At 49.9% G+C, this 18,175-nt stretch overlaps 4 protein-coding genes across 4 annotated transcripts; 3 read left to right on the forward strand and 1 right to left on the reverse strand.

Moving 5' to 3' along the window:
• Positions 1–997: 997 nt before the first annotated feature.
• Positions 998–4,729, forward strand: LOC100825035 (25.3 kDa vesicle transport protein). The gene is made up of 6 exons (XM_003557832.4): positions 998–1,117; positions 2,098–2,342; positions 2,711–2,871; positions 2,966–3,112; positions 3,419–3,495; positions 4,278–4,729. Exons 2-6 carry the CDS (start codon positions 2,155–2,157, stop codon positions 4,359–4,361), a joined length of 657 nt encoding a protein of 218 aa, XP_003557880.1. The 5' UTR covers positions 998–1,117; positions 2,098–2,154; the 3' UTR covers positions 4,362–4,729.
• A 229-nt stretch (positions 4,730–4,958) lies between these two features.
• Positions 4,959–5,918, reverse strand: LOC100828021. The gene is made up of 2 exons (XM_003557842.4): positions 5,450–5,918; positions 4,959–5,231 (listed from the first exon to the last, which is right to left on the reverse strand). The coding sequence occupies exons 1-2, from the start codon at positions 5,770–5,772 to the stop codon at positions 5,117–5,119; spliced, it is 438 nt and encodes a 145-aa protein (XP_003557890.2). The 5' UTR covers positions 5,773–5,918; the 3' UTR covers positions 4,959–5,116.
• Positions 5,919–13,953: 8,035 nt separating this feature from the next.
• On the forward strand, positions 13,954–14,827 carry LOC100821348 (basic blue protein). Its single transcript, XM_003559290.2, has 2 exons — positions 13,954–14,231; positions 14,338–14,827. Exons 1-2 carry the CDS (start codon positions 14,057–14,059, stop codon positions 14,661–14,663), a joined length of 501 nt encoding a protein of 166 aa, XP_003559338.1. The 5' UTR covers positions 13,954–14,056; the 3' UTR covers positions 14,664–14,827.
• A 2,452-nt stretch (positions 14,828–17,279) lies between these two features.
• Positions 17,280–18,171, forward strand: LOC100821651 (mavicyanin). Its single transcript, XM_003559291.2, has 2 exons — positions 17,280–17,527; positions 17,623–18,171. The coding sequence occupies exons 1-2, from the start codon at positions 17,353–17,355 to the stop codon at positions 17,982–17,984; spliced, it is 537 nt and encodes a 178-aa protein (XP_003559339.1). The 5' UTR covers positions 17,280–17,352; the 3' UTR covers positions 17,985–18,171.
• The last annotated feature ends 4 nt before the right edge of the window (positions 18,172–18,175 follow it).

Raw genomic sequence — 18,175 nt, forward strand, 5'->3', positions numbered from 1 at the left:
CCCGAATTAACTGAAACTGCACCGAAACTTGACTTTTTATTCGGCCTTGTATGTAATGTTGTTTTGTGCTATGGCATAAAGGCCATGTTTGGATGCAAGGTATTTTTTAGAAGATCAACCATTATAGCATATACACCATTCATACTGCAAGGACAAAATTCAATTCAGATATTACCATGTCTCACAAAATTTTAGAAAATCATTAAATCAACAACCGGAGCTAGTTAACCATGGTTAAATCAATTCTGGAAGTACGGAATCAAATGCACAGCAAGACGGAGCTCAAGGGACGATCAAACAAGGCTACTTGCATCCTCAACTCGACCTACAGTTTTTTTTTTTGAAGGCTACTCGACCTACAGTTAAGCAAGCTCAAATTGCAGCAAGAACCGAAAGGAACTACTCTCTCCAAGATAGTCCCCTCGTCCCTCTGGTGCCTGGAATGGAAGGTCGGTTGAAAATAAACAGTACACGAGCTTAAATAAAATTATGGTTAATTAAGACTTGAAGAGGTATCTAGTACCGAACTTACACTTAAATTTTCTTTGCTGCATGACAAAAATTTCTTGGATTTTCTTTACTGTGTTATCCGAGGCTGAGAGGCGGAGATCTTACTGTTACACGGCGGGCTAGCCACCGGCGCCGCAGAAAGGTTCGGCGGGTGCGAGATCTGTGGCTGCACCATGGCGAGCGCAGGGCCGCCGACCCCGCGCACAGGGCCTGCCAGACCCTGTAATTTTTTTTAGGGGAAGCCAGACCCTGTATGGGAACCTGGAACGAGAGGTGGGCCTAGTAGAGACGTGATTACGTGAAGCACCGAATATAAACAGTATGGGCCGAAAATGGTTGGCGTCTGGCCCACGCGGTTAGGCCGCGAGACGGATTCTTACTCCTTGGTAGTTTTGGCCCAGGCGCCCAGCTATACCCCATTGCCCCCTCTCCCCATCCCATCTCCTTCTTCTTGGAGATCTCTTCTTCTTGCCGAGGGACTCAGCGACCCAGCCCCCTCGCTCCGTGCATCTTCTTCCTCCTCGCGCGAGCGCCGTCACCCATCCCGCTGCCGAGCGCCCGAGCCCCCTAGCTCGTCTTCCTCCTCGCTCGAGCGCCTCCACCGCAGGTTGATCTCCCCTTCGATTCTCTCGCTCCCGACCGTTTCTGCTCCCATCACCCCACGAACGGATTCCGCCCTTTAGATCCCCGTTTCATAATCTTCCCCAATTCGTAACCGAGGCAAAAATCAAGGTAGGGCGGCCGCCCTACCTTGCCCTACTGGGTCCTCCGCCCGTGCCTAGGAGTGAATTGAATTGTGCATGCCATCGAACTGGTTGGTTTGGCGGGTGAGCTATCCGCGAGTTGTCAGGGCTGGTAGATTATAGTCTAGAATAATCCTTTTTTCTTCCCCTTTACTAGGTTGAGTGACAGCAGGAGGGAGCACCTGCTTGTAGGCTAGTGTAGTAGTGTGAGTAATGTTGAATAAACTATAACTAGACTGATAATTGTATGTTCGAAACAGATTGATAGTCTGTAAATTTTACAATGATGCATTGGAATTGTGGACCGAGTTTGTCGTATCATAGGCTCTTTTTTTTCTGGAAGGTTCTTAAGTTATGGTGCTGCGCCTGCACCCTTTAGATTCAGGCGCCTACTTACTAGCGAAGATGCATGAAGTGAGTAACATAGCATGTGAAATCCATTTCTCGATTTTCGTAATGCTACACAAATGGATTTCATTAGTGGGTTCTGCCAGCTCTATCAGTATGTCTCGGATTGATATTCTGGTGCAAACTGTGTAGGTCTGAATCACGGGGTATTTGTATTTCTCGTATATGTATTATGATCAATGTTGTATCATTCGTTAAGTTAGCAGCACCTAGGTTGTGATTGCTTGTATGAATTTGCGCCATGGACTAGCCATTCTATTGGGATTTTAGCATATGTGCTACTGTAAAATGAAATGAATTACTTTGTTGTTAGTTACACTTTATTTTGAAATTGACTCCAGTTGACTAGAACTTGATATGTGCTGTGTTTAATGTATTAAACCAGAAGTTGAAGATAACTACTTCTGAAGCCCTCATTCCCTGTTTTACCTTGCAGGTGTCTCTTTTGGCTATCAACTATACTGTTGTAGTGGTTTCTAGCATTCTTAACAAAATGGTGAAGCTGACAATGATAGCGCGCGTCACTGATGGCCTTCCGCTGGCAGAAGGGCTGGATGACGGCCGGGATCAGAAGGATTCTGACTTCTACAAGCAGCAAGCTAAACTTCTTTTTAAGAATTTGTCAAATGGGCATCATGAAGCCTCAAGGATGTCGATTGAGACCGGGCCTTACTTTTTCCAGTATCCTTTGTGATTCACGATCTATTTTATGTTCTGAAAAGGTGCTTATTCATGAATTTTGCTTCGTCATGTCCAGGTTATGCTTGATACCCTAGGTGTATATCTAAAAATGCAACGCCATTCTTATATACCGAGATCTGTAGATTATTGGTCTTCAGTTAGTCACTCTGTTTATATCGTTCTGGTGACCGAGGAGTCAGAATGTGTTGGCTAGGCTTGAACTACTTTTAAACAAGCGCAGATACACCTATAGTACTTCTGATGTTGATATTAGATATTGGTAATTATATACGAGGTCTTTTAGCTTTTATGTAGAGTGTGTTGATTTTGGTGTGGTATGAACTTGTTGCGCCTTAATTCAGATATAGTTACATCATTGAAGGTCGAGTATGTTATCTAACAATGTGTGACCGTTCTTATCCAAAGAAACTTGCATTCCAATACCTAGAAGATCTGAAGAATGAATTTGAGAGAGTTAATGGCAGTCAAATTGAAACTGCTGCAAGGCCTTATGCTTTTATTAAGTTTGGTATGGTTTTGAATCTCTAACTCACTTGCCAACATTTATTTCCATTCATACTCTCAAGTTCTACTGGTTGATAACCTATGTTTCTTCAATTTAGACACATTCATACAGAAGACTAAGAAACTGTATTTGGATACTAGAACCCAAAGGAACCTTGCAAAATTGAATGATGAGCTCTATGAGGTGCACCAAATTATGACTCGCAATGTTAAAGAAGTTCTTGGTGTCGGCGAAAAGCTAGATCGTAAGTCACCTCTTGCTTCTGCTGTTTCATTTGTATTTTCCGGCATGAGAAGCTGGTAGTTGTTTGTATCATGCATTATAACATCAGGTTTATCATCTAGAAGTTCTTTTTACAATTGTTCTTGATTTACTTGTCTTCTAAAGCTTATCATGCTATATCATCACTGGCTTGACCTTCTTTTTGGTTTTCTGCACTCTTATGTTTTTTGCATGTTGGACTGGCATGTGTACAAGATGCTTCCCACCTCGCTGTTTATTGTCTTAGAAAGTTTGACTGCATTGGTAAATAACCATTCTACTTTTGCAGAGGTCAGTGAAATGTCAAGTAGGTTGACATCCGACACAAGAATCTATGCAGATAAAGCAAAGGATCTCAATCGCCAGGTAATCCACATGCATAATCCATTTGCTGCTTTAACATACATATATTTTTCAGTTCAGATGAATCCGATCATTTCTCCATCAAATTAGTTAGGAATGTCATATCCGTTTTACGTTCTTCAGTTTTTGCTTGAACAGCTTGACATAATTATCAATTTTGTTAGCATGAGTTTAGCCTTTAGAGTAGTACTCCCTCCGTCCCATATTAAGTGACTTTCTATTACATGTATCTAGACGTATTTTAGTATATAGATACGTCCATATTTAGACAAATTTGAGTCACTTAATATGGGACGGAGGGAGTAGCATAGAAGTATCATGTAAACCCTAATTATTAACCTTACCTTTACTCTTTAGAATATGTAGGTTGTTTGCAATGTGCTCCTCAGACTACAAAGACTAGTCCATTGCTTCCAGCACATCTCTTTTTCTTAGGTTGACAGGTCACACTATGCCCTGTAGCTAGCATTCTTGATGGTCAGTATCTGTGGTAGCTTTCATCAAGTTCTAGAAGGGGGCAAATATTTGCAATCGCGGTGTCTGCAAATATTTGAATCTGTAGACTTTGAAGTGGAGTCTTGCCTCCAAGAACATGCTTGCAGGGGATTTTTAAAAATTAGCTTGGATATCCACATTAATATACAGTCAGCAAGATTGCACAAACAAAGCTAATTTGTATTATGTTCTTCGTCATTCTGCTGTCTTCTTGTGAATTACATCCTATATTTTCTTTACTGTTTTGACTCTTTCAAGTCATTGACTCGTGTCATTCATCCGGGTTTCAGGCCTTCATTCGGAAGTATGCTCCTGTTGCCATTGTTATTGGGGTTGTAATAATGCTCTTTTGGGCCAAGAACAAGATATGGTGATTACTCTAAACAAATGAAGCTGGCCTGTGTTACACTGGAGAATGAGCACAGTTAAGGTCGATTCTGGATCAAGAGATGCTTCAAAGACTTGTATCCCGTGTCTGCCCTTTCAAGCGACTACAACTGCCTTCACCCGTCCCTAGTCCCTACAAGCTACACAAATGGGAATTCGTTGTAGTATAGACCTTATATAACAGACTTGATTTTGTGAATCCTCGGAACCATACATACAAGAGCTCCATAGTGTCGACTTTTCGATACCGGGATTGTATTTTTGTGTGTTAACTCATGTAAGAATCCAGGCTGATGAACTACACTCTGCTTCCGCACTTCACTACATCATATTTCCATGTTCGTCGTGTGGGCTAGGATGAAATCTGTTATACAGTTAATGAGATGCTCTACAGTCACTGTTTTGCCAACTCGAACAGCATATAGTTAGAGGAGAACGCAATTAGCCTGCTGGGTAAATGGTGGCCAGGTCCTTCCGTTGCATAGCAGGCATCTCATCTGGAAATGCAAGCATCTAGTCGAGCTGTGAGACCAACGGCTGACTGACGCAAAAGAGTTTCGCGACAGGAGCTGGAGATTTTGGCAGAGAGTAGATGGTCAACGGCCACTGAAGATTTCAGCTCCAAATACAGTAGTATTACAGTGTTTCTAGTGCTAACTTCCAATTCATTTCAGTCACTGGATGTGGACGAGGAGTCTCTGATGTTCCAAGGAACACTCGTCGTGTATATTACAAAGCCTGGCTAGCCTGCTCCCAATGTGAAGAAAAGGAAAGAAAAAGGGAAGTAAACCAGCAGCGGTGTAGCACCACGTCTGATCATTCTGCGGGGAAGGGCATCGTTCAGCTGCGACTTGCTCCTGCAGATGAGGAATCAAGAGGACGCTGTTAGATATTGGTCACTGTTGGATCATACAACCTGAGCAGTAAACCAAATTGATATCGGCTGGGGGCTTGATAGCTAATCACCACCAGAATGGCTTAATCGAGAGGAGATATTCACGCCGAGAGAGAAAGTTCATTCGATCGATTGGGGAAGGGAAGAAAGCCACAAGGGCCAAGGGATCAAATAAGCTACCTGCCTAAGATGTGGGATCGGATTCGGCGGGTTGCTGCTGTTCGTGCTGCTGGTGCTGGTGCTCCTGGAGGCGCGCGCGGGTCTCGTGGACCCGGTCGCGGGGCGGCGGCGGCGACCCGCTTGAGCCGGCGGCGCTTGCCGTGGGTCTCCTCGAGGCGGCGCTGCAGCTCGGCGGCGCGCGCCCGCGCCCGCTCCAGCTCCGCCAGCGCCTCGGCCAGCCGCGCCCGCGCCGCCGCCAGACGCGCGTCCGCCGCCGCCTCCCTCCGCCGCAGCTCCGCCCACGCCGGCCTCGCCGCGTCGCTCAGGCGCCTCCCCTCGCACATCCTCCTCCTTCCGGGTCGCGTCGCGGGGAAGAAGAAGAAGAAGAAGAAGAACGCCTAGTGGGCTTTTGGGGGTGGGGGTGGGTGGTGGATCCGTTTCTTCAATCGAAGCCAAAGGACCGACGCCCTCTTCTCTTCATTCACTTGCGGGCTTCGCTCTGCTTTTGCTTTGCCTGACAGCGACAACACACGCACGTAAACTGCAACAACATTCAGACTTTCAGAGATTCCTCCCCAAAGCAGAATCACAGATGGCATTCCTCAAATGTATTCTGAAATTCTCGGCAAAATTCATACCGATCAAACAAGCCCTTGGCCATCTTATCGAAGGCCAAAGTAAGACGGCTTTTATCATGTCTCTCTTGATTCCGGAATGAGATAACGCGAACCCTCGACCACTGCTCACACCGTGTCCTCCCCGCCTTCTCACCATCCTCTCTTTGCTCTCCATCGTATCCCAATGATCGGTGATCGGTGAAGCAATCATCCTCTTCTTACTGCGTGCAATTATTGGGTATTTCATCCACTAGCTTAGCTACCATCATCTTCCAAACAATGGCTGAGGCTCGAGACTAGGCAACTACCTCTACTCAATTCTCTGTTGCTAAGGACTGATTGCATATTTGCAATGGGGAGAGCCGTTCTGGTTGGCCCGTACGGTGTTGTTTCCGCCACGGGGAGGGTTGTCCCAGCTTCGAGCCTTCGACGGCCGGCAGGCCCAAAACGTGTCAAACCAAGATCACGTCTCGCGCGTTAAACAAGAGGAGTATGAAAGAGGAGTTTTACAAAAAAAATCACGTTATTTTGATTACTGTTGTTGTTCTCGACAACAATTAGAGTAAGGGGTGCCAATACTCGATGGCACAAGTGCGGGTATAAAAATTGGATGTGTACGCCGGTCTTAGAACGAAAGTCGCCGTACACTTGGACAAGTTGACACGTCGATATTTTTTGAATAGTTTCAGTCGACCCTGCAGGTGCGACTTAATCCCATGTTAGGAAAGGCTTCGAGGGGGTTGTTAGCCAAGGGCTTGGGCCGAGCGGATCTTCCCAAAACACCTTTTAGCGAGAGATTCGTCGAGGCCGCCTCGTACTTGAACCGAACGCGTCTTTCCAAGTATCGAGGTTAGGATACCCTCGGAACTCTAACCCAACCCCTTCTCCTTCGAGCCCGTGCCAACCAAGATTAGCTCGGAGCCTCGAAACTAGAGTACCCTAGAAGGCTTCCTCGAGGCCGATCGACTTTCAGTCGAGAGCGGCGCGCGAGAGCGAACCTTAGAGGCAGCACTCTAGCCCTCTCCCCTTGAGTTTATTCAAGTGAGAATGAATGATACATGCCCTCATGGGGGTATTTATAGCCTAGGGGTCCATGACAAAAGTGAAGGGGCGCGTAGAGATAAACAAAACTTTTCCTACGCGAACTCCCAAGATCTAGCCGAGGTAGAAGGCCACAAGGATTACCACTAGACGCGCAGTTGTGGATTATCGATGCAGCGTCTTGATGCAGTGCAGTCCCTCGATCCGATCCAGCCGATCCAATCCCGCGATCGTCGAAGTGCTGAACGTACAACACCTCTGTCGGTATCCACACGTGCGAGGAGGAGCTCCGGCGGCGGACTGCTAGGTCCGGTGCGACGGTTGGACTAAATGGGGCTAGGGTTCTCAACGCATGAGAGTGGCGAACCGTGCCCCTTGGGCATCCCACGCCCCTGCTTATATACCGAGTGGAAGTGAGCTCCAGCACTTGTGGCCCATCCACTCTGCGAGTCCAACTCGCATTGTCAGTCCATTTCCGGTTCGGGTCCAACCCGACCAAATACTTGCTCCCGCTCTTAAGTGTGTGACCCCGCAGGCTCATGGCGACTTGGGCACGATTGGAGTCCGACTCTCAATCGATCAATCGGTAGCGGCTCCTAGCAGAACGTGCCGACTCCCAAGTACCATCGAGTCATGATGACGTACCTTCCAATCTGACATACGTCTTAGTCCCTTTTGCCTCACGATATACCTTGTCGAATTATAGGCGATTAATCGTCATCCCTTTAATAGTTCAACTCTCTTCTCGATCCGTGATATACGATTCATCCGACTAACTCTTAGTCGATCGACCCGGTTAACAGTTAACCGAGTCGCGCATGGCCATGCTTCCCGAATCATATCACTCGAGAGGGCCCAGAGAATATCTCTCCAGTCGGAGGGGCAAAATCCCATCTTGGTTATCCACATCACACAGCTTGATTCTCAGTCAACCCGAACTCTGCCTTTATAACTGTCCTGTTACGGAACAACGTTTGACATAACCTAAGTTGGTGATCCACAACTCGGATTGTGCGATAACCTCAGGTCTAAGGATTACATTGATTGAGACATGCAAATGACGACCTACTCGTTGCATCTCAATATGGGTCAGTCCGACTCGCTAAACTTTTTAGCCGAGTCCGTGTAAGCTGGAATGACATCACCATGCCCATGACAAGTGGAACCGAGTCATCAGCCAACTTTCACATTAGTCTAGGTTATGTGTCCAGCACAACCTCAATGACTAAGGACAATTTAGTATGAACAACATGAATACATAGTTCCACAAGCAAATCACATATTCAATGATACATATCAGATGTTCAAACAAGGACAACTTAATAATCTTTATGAATACATTGGGAATTACATCATACGTGATTGCCTCTAGGGCATATTCCCAACAAAAAGACCATGGCTACTACCCTTGAGGGAGAGAGAAGTGTGGGGGCAAAATGGTGAAAGTAGCTCCTTGGTCCATAGCTTTTATGTGCACCATGTGAGAAAAGTGGAGCTTGGTCCATGGTCCACCATGGACTAAGGGCCCCCTCCTCACACCTTTCTTGCCCCCTACTCTAGCTCATTTGACCCTTTGACCAAGGCATGAGAGGCTTGACTTGTTGATTTGTCTTCCTTTACCACGTAGGACTGACTGCGCCACGCGGGCGTCTTGACTCATGCTTGGAAAATGTTGACTTGGTCGTCGCCACGTAGGATTTACGGCCCGGCCCATATAAGGGTTTTATTTTACTACAACAGTAGCTCCCTTGAGCTGAAGGCATTGAAAATGCCTTCGGGTCAACCTTCGATGCAAGACTTTTGATCCCTTTCCTCGTTTTTGGATTCATGATGGCGTCTTGGATGGATTCCCTGGCGGGCTCCCTTGTGGGAAACGGAAGTACTTGGTGTTTTTCCTGCAAAGAACAGGATCCTTGGAGGTGTATCGGGGAAATTTCATGCCTACGGCGATTTTCTCTGCGAGAAATCGAGTTTCGGGGGGTATTTTAACAAAAACCAGGACCCTAGGGGCCTCTCTGCGAGAAATCCGGTGTCCCGAAGGACTTTTTTGCAAAAATCAGGGCCCTGCGGGCCTCCCCGAATTTTTCGGGGTCTTACTGGCAATTTCCCCAAAATCTTGGGTTTTTCCGCAAAACCTGTGAAACCGGCCAGCCGCGTGGGCCAGCTGGGCCAGTTTCACGCACGTTCGGACACGAGGTGGGCCGAAGGCTGGGCCATCTTTGGGCGCGCCATCCCTTCCTCTTTTTTTTAGGCAGGGTGTCTCTTGGGCCGCTCTTGGGCCGCGGCCTGGCCGGCCCGGTACCGGTTCGCAGCTTCAAGTGGGCGCATCGGACGGCTAGGAAAGGCTGGCAACCCTAGATCCAACGGTCGGAGGCTTTCTTCCTCCTTGGTACGGGCTGGAAAGGGGTGGGGTTCAAACCGAGCCCCTTTTTCTCCTTTGCGCAGAGCGTCGTCACCATGGGTGACGGGGGAAGTTCCACCCCGGTCGGGGCCACAGGGGAGGGCTCTGCCCCTTCCTCCTCTCTTCCTTTTGAGAAAGATAGCTTGTCTCCCCCCCATATTTGTTGGCCTTGGATAGTGAAGAGGACGGCGAGGTGTCGCCGTGTGGTTGGTCTGACCCGGACGCCTAGGGGCTCCGGTGGCCTATAAAATGGAGACCTTGGGCACCGTGGACCTTCACACCATACTCGTTTGGTTTGCCCGGTGTCGAAGACGCATTCGGTGGCATCCGGCACTCCTTCGAGAGCTTGGTGTAGTAGGGAGCTCCGCAGGGGCATTAGCTACTCCTTAGTGGCGACGGAAGTCGCGTTAGTCGCTGAAGAACCGCCGTGGAAGCTCTCCATCGTCGAGTCATCGTGGGGGCGTGGAGCACGCTCGAGGCCGCCCGGGGCGAGGTGTCGATCGTGTCTACAAGTCCTCCCGGGAGATACTCGTCTTCGTCCACGCCCTCCTTGCTCGTGTGAAGGTGGGAGGAAGCTTTGTGACTCTGTCCTTGATGCTTTTTTGGGTTGGCGACCCTTGCGGGTATTCCGCCGAATGCTCTCAGGGCGTCGCGGCCTGGCGAGGGCGTGGGTGTGTTCCGTCTGGGTGTGGCCTTGCTTTGGTGAGGTGAGGGAGCGGCACGGCCGTGCGCACGTCAAGACGCGGCACGGACGCGCGCACGACGTTGATGCGGCCTCGGCGTGGCGGGGTGCGCGCGGCATGACGCGGCGCGAGCCAGCGTGCATGGCCTAGCATGGCGAGGTGTGGGCGCGGGCGCGGGTGCGGCACGACGTGAGCACGGGCGCGGCTCTGCGCGACACGGCGCGAGCGCAGGCACGACACGGCATGGGGCGGGCGCGAGCGCGGGGGCGCGTGCGGCAGGGTGTGGGGGCGGGCGCGAGCATGGCACGGGCGCGAGCGCACGCGCAAGCGGGGCGCGGGCGCAGGCGGGAGCGCGGCTCGGGCACTGCACGGCATGGGCGTAGGCGCGGCACGACGCGGGCGCGGGTGCGAGCGGGGCGCGCAGGCATTTCGCCGAATACCCCGCGTGCGAGGACTGCGGCTTCCCTGCTGTTTTTCTCTTTTTCTCTTTTTTTTTGCTGAGTGTAGGTGGGCTGAAAGGCAGGTTGGTAAGTGTCGAGAGACCGCCTACGACGGTTTTGAGCACCTCGGTTCCTTCCGGGACGGCCGATAGCGGAGGGGCGACCGCGACTTCTGTCGTGGCGACCATGCTTGCGGCGACGTCCGGATTGGTGAGGATTCCTTCTTCCTCGGGAGCCCTCGAGGCACTTGTTTTCTTCGTTTGCAACTGTGTAGACTTCGCGGCAAGTTGGGGACCCGATGAAGTAGGCTTCGTCGGGGCCATTAAATCTTCAATTGCGGCGACGGTTTCGCACGATCTGCGCCACTGTTGTTGTTCTCGACAACAATTAGAGTAAGGGGTGCCAATACTCGATGGCACAAGTGCGGGTATAAAAGTTGGGCGTGTACGCCGGCCTTATAGCGAAGGTCGCCGTACACTTAGACAAGTTGACACGTTGATATTTTTTGAATAGGTTCGGTCGACCCTGCGGGTGCGACTTAATCCCATGTTAGGAAAGGCTTCGAGGGGGTTGTTAGCGAAGGGCTTGGGCCGAGCGGATCTTCCCAAGACACCTTTTAGCGAGAGATTTGTCGGGGCCGCCTCATCCTTGGACTGAACGCGTTTTTCCAAGTATCGAGGTTAGGATACCCTCGAAACTCTAACCCAACCCCTTCTCCTTCGAGCCCGTGCCAACCAAGGTTAGTTCGGAGCTTCGAAACTAGAGTCCCCTAGAAGGCTTTCTCGAGGCCGATCGACTTTCAGTCGAGAGCGGCGCGCGAGAGCGAACCTTAGAGGGAGCACTCTAACCCTCTCCCCTTGAGTTTATTCAAGTGAGAGTGAACGATACATGCCCCCATGGGGGTATTTATAGCCTAGGGGTCCATGACAAAAGACCATGGCTACTACCCTTGAGGGAGAGAGAAAACTGGGGGCAAAAAGGTGAAAGTAGCTCCTTGGTCCATAGCTTTTGTGTGCACCATGTGAGAAAAGTGGAGCTTGGTCCATGGTCCACCATGGACTAAGGGCCCCCTTCTCACACCTTTCTTGCCCCCTACTCTAGCTCATTTGATCCTTTGACCATGGCGTGAGAGGTTTGACTTGTTGATTTGTCTTCCTTTGCCACGTAGGATTGACTGCGCCACGCGGGCGTCTTGACTCATGCTTGGGAAATGTGGACTTGGTCGTCGCCACATAGGATTTACGGCCCGGCCCATATAAGGGTTTTATTTTACTACAACAATTATCATCCAGTAACTGTATTTCCCAATGCCCCCGAGAAATTGGTTTGCCGGACAAAAAAACTCGTTGAAAAAAATTAAGAAAAAATTACTTAAAACCACCATATTTGGGACACATGTCTTGGAATCACCTTTTTTATTATTTTTTCAAATTACCACCACTTTCTTGTTCCGTTGTACTCCCGCGCACTGATTTCGCCGTTGATCTTGTTTTGACGGAAAAACTGACAAGGAGGCCCATCTATCGGTGCCACCGTGGTGCCACGCTGGACAAGGCATGTGAACCGGCCGCTCCCTGTCCGTGTCTCTCTCAGACCAAGCCGCCGCCGCAACTCTCAGTGTACTCCGCGACTTCCCCTCCGCCCACGCTTTTCTCGTCTCCTTCGCCGGTGGCGCCGCCCCTCACCTGCGTCTCCTCCTCCTCCTCCCAACCCCGACCCTCCCACCCGCGGGCTCTCGGCGGCCACCGTGGCCGGGCAAGCGGAGCGTGTGGATGCCACAGCACGCGCGCGGGAGCTCGTCATGCCAAAGTTGGACGACGCGGGTCAGGAGGCTCGCCATGGGCACAGAGCGTGTCCGGCAGGTACGGAGCTCCACGCACGGCGCGTCCTCCTAGTCTACCTCCTCATGTTGATGTTCCACGCACGGCAGGGTTGCGACGCTGGAGGAGGCCCTCAGTAGCAAGGTAGGGGCGGCCGGGGTCAGGCTCCGAGGCCGAGGGCGGCTGGAGAGGCGGAAGGATGGAGATCCCGGCGCCGTTCATCTGTAGCGCATGCCATGGCGACCGGATGGGGCGTAGGTGGGCTGCAGGATCCACAGGAGGGTTGTAAACGGATCCAGAGGTGGGGGGAGACGGTGGCCAGGGCGGCGGGATCTCGAGGAGGCTGGGGTGGCGGCGGCGGGATCTCGAGCTGGCTGGGGAGGAGGCTGCGTCGGGGTTGGGCTTCTGCGCGAAAGGGCAGAGGAGGTACGTCAGCGCGTGGGCCCGTGTTGCAGGCGGCGTGCGGACCGGCCGCATGCCGACAGCGTCTGTACTCACGGGGATGGCGGCGGCTCGTTGGGTGCACGACGACTCTCTGGAGGTGCATGTGGTCAAGTAGTTTTTGTACTTGCGGAAACGGCATCGGCGGAGCGGCCGGAGTCGGGCTAGAGAGTCGACAGGAGACGCGTGGGGCCATCCCGGTGCAGGGGAGGCTCGCAACGACACGGGGGAGGCGCTGCAGCGGTGCCTTTGGCGGCCACGGAATCGGCCGGAGCTGTGGAAGATGAGCACGCGGTTCGGGTGCGGTCTGGTTCAGCCACGGTGGACTTCCTGAACCAGTGTGGAGCCAAACGTGGACCTGACATGTGGGTCTCATGTCAGTTTTTCCGTCAAAACGAGATCAACAACGAAATCAGTGCGCGGGAGTACAGCGGAACAAGAAAGTGGTGGTAACTTGAAAATAATTAAAAAATGTGGTTTTCCTAGAGTGTCCCAAATGTGATGGTTTTAAGTAATTCTCTCAAAAGTTAAACTTAATCTAGAATAAACCTGCGACTCTCGAATTAGGACAGACAAATCCGTCCACTAAACCATAGTTGTATCTACATAATTTTATATGTGCATTACATAATCTTAAAAAAAATCAAAATACGTACGAGTATCTGACACGTTTTTCGTCCGACACTCATATGACGCTGGCGCATCGCCCTTTGATCAAACTGTTGCATCATGGGCCATGGCCCCGGTATCGATGAGACCCCCACTCTTCAAACAAATTTTTCGTGTGAAACATCTGACGTGATAACAGATGGAGCTATGCTACGGTTCCATGTATGTGACAAAAAAATGGAAGAAAAAAAGGGTTACTCGACCCGTTCGTCCCTCTGCTCCGATGGTACCAAAGCAAATATACGGACCACATTTGGCACCACACGGACGCATTCAACTCGAATACTCGATACTGATGCGGCCGTGGCCGGCTAGCTGCTGCTCCAATTAGACATTTGTCAACTCACTAATGGCGGATGAGTTCCATACTAAGTTCTCTCGTGTGCTATATATACGTGCGCGAGCCAGACCCCAAAAGCACAACACTCAAAGCAGCATCTTCTCTTCAGCAAGCAGCTCGAGCTAGCAATTTTAATCATCTATATACTAGCTGCTTGCTTACTCAGTGGCCGACCGATGGCTTCCAAGCATATGCTCGTCGCCGTCGCCGTCGCCGCCCTCGCCGTGGCCTTCCTCCCGGGCCTCGCCGTGGCATCGGAGCACGTTGTCGGCGACGACAAGGGCTGGACCCTCCAGTTCAACTACACGGCCTGGTCCGAGTCCAGGAAGTTCGTCGTTGGCGACACGCTCTGTATGTACATCATTAACCTCTTCATGGTCGACCTTCATTCCTCTTGATCAAGAAAAACTGATCGTATATATTGGCTCTTGTGCTTTGTGCGTGGATCGATGTGCAGTGTTCAAGTACGGGAGCAGCTCCCACAACGTGGTGGAGGTGGGCGGCGTGGACTTCGCGGCGTGCACCAAGCCGGCGGGCGCCAACACGTGGAGCACCGGCGAGGACAGGGTGACGCTCCACAAGGCCGGGCGCAGGTGGTTCATCTGCGACATCGGCGAGCACTGCGAGAAGGGCGGCATGAAGTTCAAGGTCACCGTCGACGAGGCCGGCGCGCTGCCGCCCAATGGCCCGCCGGCGCCGTCCAACCCCGCCGGCAAGGTTCACGCGAAGCACTTCGGGGTCGCTGCCGTCACGGCGCTCGCCGCGGCCGCGCTCGTCCTCTAGGCGGCGTACTACCTTTTAATCGGCCTTCTACATGGCATATGTGATCAGTTAATCGAGCGTTTTGCGTCGTGTGTGTGTGTGTTTTCTTTTGTGTTTGGCAGTGTTGTATCCTTGTGAATGTGGGCCCTTGGAAATTTTCTTCAATTAAAATTTAATTCAATTTTGATTTGGCTGATAACAAAGTCGCCAGTGTTATTACAATATATGCATGGTTTGGTTTCTGCAATTGCTTGGCCTACGAACTTTACTACGGAGTACAAAAATTTGAGTAAAATACATCACCAGTCCATGAACTCGGAAAAAATGAACACTTCAGTTCATGAACTTGCAAAACGCATGCTTAAACCCCTAAACTAGGACTATTGTGTCACTTTAGTTCAAAAACGGTTCGGCGAGGTTTAAACGTGCCACGCCGACCGCCACGTCAGCTTCGGCGACCCATTCACCGACGTCCTCTCGTCAAAATTGAGCGTTATTGGCTTGATAGGAACCTTAGGCGAGGCGGCGGGGGCAACGGTGTGGTTCTCAGGGCCCTAGGATCCCCGTTTGGGCGCGGCCGCCTTGCCCCTCATAGGCGGCTCGGACATGTTGGTTTTGCAAACAAAATCCTGAGTAAACGGAGTAGCAGCCCGCGGTCCTGACCGAAACCGACGTGGCGGCCACGTGGCGTGTTCAAATCTCGCCGAACCGCTTTTGGACTAAAGTGACACAGTAGTCCTAGTTTAGGGGTTTAAGTGTGCGTTTTTCGAGTTTGTGGACCAAAGTGTTCATTTTTGTCGAGTTCATGAACTTGTGGTGTATTTTACTCCAAAATTTTCGTTCCAAAGGATGAATTGAATTAGTTTTTTGGCTACCAGATAGAGGCAAGTTAACAAGACCGTGAACTAGTCTGTGGCTTCATGATTCAAGTCTTTTGTGACGTGCTCTGAACCCCTCAAGAATCTCATCTGTTTTGCTCAGAAAAAACTCTTGCCCACCTTGAATTGTGCATTACTACGAAATGTATGATCATGGTCCGGTGTTGCGAGGGATTGTAGAAAACTTGGCTGCAATTTTAGTACTGCAAAGTCATTTCCATGTATTTTTGTGTTCTTGTTTTCTAAGGTTCATCAAACATGAATTTATTTATTGTCTATCTTCAAGTATATTTTTTGTCACATAGTACAGGGTGAATGCCCTCTTCCACAACAAATTAGTGTCTGCTAATTAGAAAGATAAATTGGACTAATAGGGGGACGAATGCCCTCTCCCATGACAAATTGGGGTGGGGACTACCCCTCCCCCCCTCCATGTAGACTAGTCCGTCGATGATGAATACCATCGGTGCATACGATTTTCATGAGCGCCCAAGTAAGTTTTTTACGCACTTGTCAAGTTTTCACTGGCCCACTCCATCACTATACAATTTTGGAAGACAAATCCGGTTTTCTTCCGGTCTTACGACCATGTGCTGTGATGATAACATTGCTTGGTGATATTCCCAAGACATATCTATAATATGGTGATATTCCCAAGACATCTTCAAAAATAAAATCTATATGATGCGGTTCCTGTAGAACTAATTAAGAGTATCTCATGGCGTAGAGGGTCTCCTGGTAAACTCAGAACTCACACCAGTAGTGCACCGACTCACGATACTCAGCACCCAGGGCCACGGCTTGGGCGTCGTCCAAGCTTGTCCTAACTCAGACTTAAAGTTTGATCATGTATGTAACAAAATATAAAAACATCTAGAATATCAAATAAATATACTGTGAATATAGATAGTCAAATTAAAAAAAAACTCACGGGATACATGCAAAATACGTGCCAGACGTAGCCGGCCAACCGTAATGGTGCCAGTACACAACATAATCTATCCTAATCTACAGTATATTGATGTGTTATGAATTTATCGATCTAAGAACAACCAATATTATGATTAAGGTAAAAACTACATATTTCATTAAGTAAAAAAATTAAACAAATCATGTATTTCAAAAAAATATTGAAATAATCCAAATACAATACAACTAAATAGCAAAATAAGTAGAAAAACAAAAATTTAAATACATGAGAATACCATTTCATTATAAAAGTCTACCCGCGCTAGTTAAACTTTATTATCAAAGCCGTTGTGTCCATCTAGAATACACTGCCTAAGTCTATTACTCCCTCGGTCCCATAATTTTTGTCTAAAATTTGTCTAAAAATGGACGAAGGAACCTGAAGGCCCTGGTGCTGATCAACTATGGCAGTAAGATATATAGTCAATTTTCCACCGAGTAACATATATAGTCAATTTTCGTTCGTCTCATCTTGGTCAGCACGTCACATATACTCCCAAGAGCACAGGTGGACGAATAGCCCGAAACGAAACTAGCTAGAGCTAGGGATCGAGTCCGGGGCTGTGTCAAACAAAGCAAAGCTTTTCTGAATCCTCCAAAAAAAAAAAGCACGCTTTACCAATCGATCGATGCCTCCATTCCTTCCGTCGGTAACTCCGAAGCGAAGCTCACGACGTATATACGCCTGTCTTGACTATTTCTCGCACATACCTGAGCCAGGACAAGGTCAAACACTCTATATATAATCATCCAAGTGTGCTTGTTCTCTTCACAACCACATACAGCGAACAGTTCGTCAGTAAGTAGATGGTACTCCGTAAGAAGAGATTGTTTCAGTTTCAGTGCTCGGTAAGACGGTAACAATGGCTTCCAACAAGCTGCAGATGCTTGCCGTGGCGGCGGCGATCGCCATGGTCTTCCTGCCGGTGCTCGCCTCGGCCGCCGTGCACGCCGTGGGCGACGGCACAGGGTGGACGCTGGGGTTCGACTACAACGTCTGGTCCAAGAGCAAGGAGTTCAGAGTCGGCGACGCACTAGGTAACGTAATTTACCCGGAGCGGCCGGAGTTCTAGTTAAAATCTCGTTTAAGAACAAACTGGAGGAGCTGATTCAAAACGTGTGTCGCCTTGCAGTGTTCAATTACGACAAGGCCTTGCATAACGTGGTGGAAGTGAGCGGGCCGGACTTTAAGACGTGCAGCAACAGCAACGGCGCCGCCGCCTGGAGCTCCGGCGCCGACCAGGTCCACCTGGGAAAGGCCGGGAGGCGGTGGTTCGTCTGCACCGTGGGCAACCACTGCCAGATGGGCATGAAGCTTAACGTCACCATTGTCTCGGCGGACGCGCCTGCACCTGCGGCACCTGCCCCTGCTGCACTCCCTGGTGCCCCTTGGATGGCACCGGCTCCAGCTCCGGCTCCGTGGACGGCGGCAACGGCGCCATCGTCGTCGTCTCCTGCTCACAAGTCCAGGCGTCCCTTCTTTTCGAAATGGTGATGGCCTCACTACCAAGTACCAACTACGTGATCGTGCACGGCAGCATCGATTTTGCACGGGTGGATTAATTAGTATGCACAATCTTGTACGTGAGCGCCTTGATGTAATAATTGTGATTGGACTGGTGTTCAACACATGTAGCCAAACAAGCATCGATACAAAGTACAAGCATTTTTTCGTTCTTCAAGGGG

This window comes from Brachypodium distachyon, chromosome 1, assembly GCF_000005505.3.
Source record: "Brachypodium distachyon strain Bd21 chromosome 1, Brachypodium_distachyon_v3.0, whole genome shotgun sequence".
Taxonomy (NCBI): Eukaryota; Viridiplantae; Streptophyta; class Magnoliopsida; order Poales; family Poaceae; genus Brachypodium; species Brachypodium distachyon.